The following is a 5,072-nucleotide window of genomic DNA, read 5'->3' on the forward strand; positions in this document are numbered from 1 at the left end:
CTTGAACCCAGGCTTTCTGATCCTGAAGCCAACCCTTTAGTTAGCCCATCACTGGAGGTAAAATCTACTCAAGGGATCTCTAGGTTCTGCACCTAGGAAACAAGGATGGCAATTCCCCTCTTCGGATAACGTATCAACAAAATAGAAAATATTTTAACTGTTTCAAAATCTATAAATTAATATTACCTTATAGGGAATAAATATTACATAAATACAAATAAATTAATTTAAAATAATTAGAAGTAGCGCCTTATTGCTCATACTTTTCGGTTCTTCACAGAGAACAACACGGTTATCTGCTCACTAGGCAGATGTTTTTCAGTGAAGGAAGGAAGGGGCATGAACTAAAACGTTCAGGCATCAAGACTCCTGGTGTTCAGAAACCGAACAGCCCGAATAGTCCCCTGGATGAAGCGTGTATAGTGCCACAGGATGAGACGGAGACCCACATCCCTAGACCAGGCTTTCAGAGACTGCAGCTCGGAGAGTAGGATCTTGGAGGTAGTTGGGTTGGGGGTGGGAACTGCATCTGTCTTTTTGATCTGGAGGGAGGAAAAGAGAAAAAAAAAGATGATTTTTAGTCTTATAAAATACTCTTGGGGGAAGGCCCACCATTATTTCTGGGAGACACGGGCATGGTTGGGAAATGCTGCTAATGTGGACCAAATCTAATGAGGAGCAGCACTTTGGCCAATCTCTCCATGGTCTTGGATGGAATCCTGGTCTCTGATACTTCTTCCTGTAAAGGAACCTGTCTGAGCCCTGATAACTATCTCTTGTTCCAGTGACAAAAAATCCCCCAACGACACTATCCTTTTGACCTTCCTTTGATTGTAATGACTCGGAATATTTTCATGGTTAATTCTCCACAATTCAGTGTCTGAATGGTCAGTTTGTGGTGGGGATCAAAAGCCTCTTTCTCTGTCCATTCACTCGAGAGATTTCACTGTCTTAGCCCTATGCAGGACTTGGTATGTTGCTGTTACCGTAGCAGCTCCAGTATGGGTTCAAAAAAATGATTTACAACTTTCATTACCATAGCGGCTTGCTAACAGTAGATGCGTGATAAGTGCTTGTTGAATCAAATGGCTATGGATGACTGAGGGTGGCCATCTGCTCTTTTACGGCCCCCTGAAATAGGTTTTGTCTCTTCAGGTGCTAAAAATCTAGAGTGAATTCTGGTTCTTACTTTAGGGGGTTTTCATTGGTTTGAGCAAAGGGCAGAAGGACTTAGAGATGGCTGGCCGTGGCCCTTCTTCCTGTCACCCCAGGGTGGATGTTTCTTCAGAGAAGTATTTGATCATGACTTGAATATTCTGGGTCCAATTTCAGGTAGCAAAGTTAACTGACAAGCCAAGCACACTTCAAGAAAACAAGGAAGTTAAGTTGTAGACACGGCTTAATGCCTCCACCTGCTCAGCCTTGATCAGTCATCTTATTTTTGGCTCTATATGCTTCAGTTTCTTTTCCTAATACAGTTTCTCTGAATTCACCAAGTTCAGACTACGCTGAGGACCAGAGCGGGCCGGGCTGCCATTGTCTGTAACCGTCCTAGCCAAAAGTAACTGGTCCTTCCATGGTGGAGGTGGAGAGCATGTGCTCAGTCTGTAGAGAAAGACTGTTGCCCGTCAATAAATTCAATTCAATAAACACTTATTCAGCATCTACTTTGTGCAAAGCACTCTTGGAAACTGTTGAAAATGTGTCCATTGGAGCCAGGGTAAACACTAGAGAGAGAATGTCCCCATCCATGTCTGTTGGTAAACAGAACCCGTCATCCAGTTCATTTCTCCATGGGATTGCCCCATGAACATCATCCTCTGGGTCAGAGGGTCCATTTCCTGAAGTCTTTGCAAGATTTTTCTACCTTTGTAAATTCAGGGGCTGCATCCTTTATCAGTTTAGGAAGCTGTCAGCCGAGGGCATATTTTATTACTAAGGCCAGTAAGTATCCTCTCTTTCCTTAAGTTACCACCTTAGGGCTACAGGAGCTTCAACAAGATAACATACATAAAATACTTTGCAAACAATTAAGCACGATCTGAATGTCTATGATTATTATTTGCAGTGGTGAAGAAAATGCCAGAATTCTAAGCCTCTCTAACCATCACTTGCCCTTGCAGACATCTCTCCTGTTCCATTCCAATCTCCTTCTGTGTTAGTCTTGGACCTGGAGGAACTGGTGGGAGTCAGAAGCTCCAAGTGGGACTTCCCATTACTAGTAAGTATGCCATCTTAGGAATCTGGCTGTGGTGATCTTTTCCTTGGACAGTAATAGGCTAGTTGTCACTTCTGAGTGATGGTTGTCATTGTCTCTCTAATATGTGCCATGCCATATCCTCTAAGACTTTTCAATCAGAAGTTTCCCAAGAATTCCTATAAAAAGCTGTTCTTAAAATAAAAAGTGAACAACAGTGGGCAGCTCCATGGCTCAGTAGGTGGAGAGTCAGTCCTGGAGACAGAAGGTCCTGGGTTCAAATCTGGCCTCAGGTATTTCTAGCTATGTGACCCTGGGCACTTAACTCCACTTACTACTCTTCTGCCTTGGAACTGATACTTGATATTGATTCTAAGACAGAAGATAAGGGTTTGCAAGCTGTGGCCATGATTTTTTCTTTTGTTTTCTCGACAGCTGGCATATGTTTTAGACAGTCACATGAAGAACAATTTCCCACTTCCTGGCTCTCATGCACTTCTGAACTAGTCTCTTATGACTGGCACCAAAATGAGATACCCCAACAGCTTCCACGGAAGAGAGGGAAAGGAACACTTCAATTGTCAGGAAGTCCCCGATAGGGCTTTTGATTGGCTTCTAGCCATCTTGTTTTTGTATTTTAAAGGACCTTCAGGCTTTCTTTGGGGAGCCTGTCCCTTTCTAACTTGTAGCCATTACTTCTTGGGATGGGCAAAGGGAAACTCACCAAAAGCTTCAGATCGTGGGCTAGTTGAGTAGTGCTCAGCTTTAGGGTTTGAAACCTGGTATCCTTCGTCTCAGTTTCCATGTAGTAAAGATATGTGTCAAATTCTAGAAGACCACCGATGATCTTTATCAAGCATGTCTCCTTATGTGAAATAAAAAGAGAAAAATTATAGTTGCCATTATGTAAAATAAATAAAACTGGTCTTTTAAAAGCACATCTTGGATTGCCCCTTTTCCCATTTTTTCCTACCCCTTGACCCAAATTAAAAGACTCCTCTTAGGATATCATCTCATTTCTCCTCCCAGTGGCCCTGTGGAATTGGAAAAGTCCAGTTGCCTCCTTTTCCATCTGGACAAACTGAGACACCACTTCAATGACTTTGCTAAAAGCCAAACAGGTGTCGAGATCTGGGAATATGATTCATTCCCCAGTTCCTCCCTCTCTTCTTCTCTTTCTTAAATTATAGACCTTCCTTAGGTCAGTGGGTCTTGGACTTGGACTCCTTTCATGGAGTAATCATGATTCAGGACAGATTATCTCACTGTTTGGATGGGAGAGGAACAGCTCAGAATGATTTCATGAAGAAATGAAGCTTGAAGGTATGCCAGTGGTCAGCTAGGGAAGAAAAGGTTAATGGACCATGTAATGGAACATCATCTGGCTTTTATCTCTTACAAGTTTCCATTCTTTGAGATCTAGAGGTTTAAAAATACATCCACACCAAGAGGAATATCTAGGTTTGTTTTATATCATGAAAATGGGACCATCATTGGGGTCCCTTTTAAATTAGCTGGCTTGTGAAATGCATATTGTATATATATATATATATATATGTATGTATGTATACATATATAGAGATAGAGATAGAGACAGAGAAAGGAAGATATATCTATAGCTATCTATGTATATATATTTCCTTCTTTTCTTCTGCATGGCATATCTTCCCCATTTAGGTGGGTCTCAAGATGGAATTCCTTCCCTCCCTTATTTCCAGTTTGGTGTATCCCAATGGCCACTCATCGTCTCCTTGTAGCTATAGCACAGGCACTGCCTGTGAACGAGGGCAGATACATGCTTGGTTAGGAGTCGAGTGATCAGGAGCCAAGATGTCCTTTGATTAACTCATAGCATGAAGCTCGGGGGAACCGCTAGCTTGGGAGCCCCGAGTCTCGAGTCCAGTCCTGTTCCTCATTAGTTCTGAACTGTTGGGTGAGTTGCCTCTCTGCTCTTGGCTGTGCTTTCCTCATTGGTAAAGGGAGGGTTTCGGTCTGGAGGAGCTCCATGTTCCTTCCAGCTCAGTTCTATGACTCGGGGGGCCCAGTACCTCGTTGAATGCAAGAGGGAAGCATCCATCTCGCTCTGTGATATTGGGAAGATGCAGGTTGTTTTCGGCGAGTGCCTCATTGCTGTTGTCACACAGGTTCTGGGTCTTACACATCTGGAAGAGAGGCAAAGCAGTCATGATCACATGGATGTTTCCAAAACAAGAGACGAATGGGCCATCTAAGCACAGAATCACAGAACCTCAGAGTGGGCAGGGGGCCCCAGTGGGCATCTGGTACACCCCATGCCCGAAATGGAAATGACTCTTTCATCTCCCTAGCAAGTCAGAATCCCGACTCTGCTTGAGGACTTCCAGCAAGGGGTTGTTACTCCCTGCAAAGATGGTACAGTTCATTTTTGGCTAGATTAACGGAGGAGCAAGTTTTCCCCAATACCAACCCTTTGTTTGCCTCTTTCTGATTCTCACTATTCTTGCCCCATGGACCAAGAAGAACAAGGCTAATTTGCCTTGCCACATTATGGCCCTTTAGACCCTTAAAGACAGCTCTCAGGTCCCCTTTAATTCTTCTCATCTTCAGGCTAAACTCCCTTCCCATTTCCCCATCTCTGTTTGACACTAGGAGGGTCAAACTTTCACCTAAAAATGAGCTCGAGGCATACCTGGAAAGACCAGTATCCAATAGATTCCTTTACATTTTGGACATTATTTTAACTTTTTTGTGATCTTGTATCAAAGGCCAGCTTCTGCTCCCATGGGGAATGGGTTGTCTAGTTTACCATTTTAAATTATTTTTTCCCTTTGAGGAAGATTTCAGGCTGGAGAGTCCTCAATCAAAGAATCTTATCCTGTGGCCACCGGCTGCCAAG

At 43.3% G+C, this 5,072-nt stretch overlaps 1 protein-coding gene across 1 annotated transcript; it reads right to left on the minus strand.

Moving 5' to 3' along the window:
- Positions 1–353: 353 nt before the first annotated feature.
- IL6 (interleukin 6) lies at positions 354–4,359 on the minus strand. Its single transcript, XM_044684003.1, has 3 exons — positions 4,246–4,359; positions 2,922–3,062; positions 354–542 (listed from the first exon to the last, which is right to left on the minus strand). Exons 1-3 carry the CDS (start codon positions 4,357–4,359, stop codon positions 354–356), a joined length of 444 nt encoding a protein of 147 aa, XP_044539938.1.
- Positions 4,360–5,072: the final 713 nt, after the last annotated feature.

Source organism: Gracilinanus agilis, unplaced genomic scaffold, assembly GCF_016433145.1.
Source record: "Gracilinanus agilis isolate LMUSP501 unplaced genomic scaffold, AgileGrace unplaced_scaffold40091, whole genome shotgun sequence".
Classification (NCBI taxonomy): Eukaryota; Metazoa; Chordata; class Mammalia; order Didelphimorphia; family Didelphidae; genus Gracilinanus; species Gracilinanus agilis.

Bases quoted from the DNA above. Each gene is read 5' to 3' on its own strand.
- IL6 (XM_044684003.1), bottom strand. From the start codon at position 4,359: ATGTGTAAGACCCAGAACCTGTGTGACAACAGCAATGAGGCACTCGCC. The intron at 3,063-4,245 runs GTACTGGGCCCC...ATTTCACATAAG, and splicing joins TCCCTCTTGCATTCAACGAG to GAGACATGCTTGATAAAGAT. The intron at 543-2,921 runs GTGAGTTTCCCT...TCCTCCCTCCAG, and splicing joins CCCACGATCTGAAGCTTTTG to ATCAAAAAGACAGATGCAGT.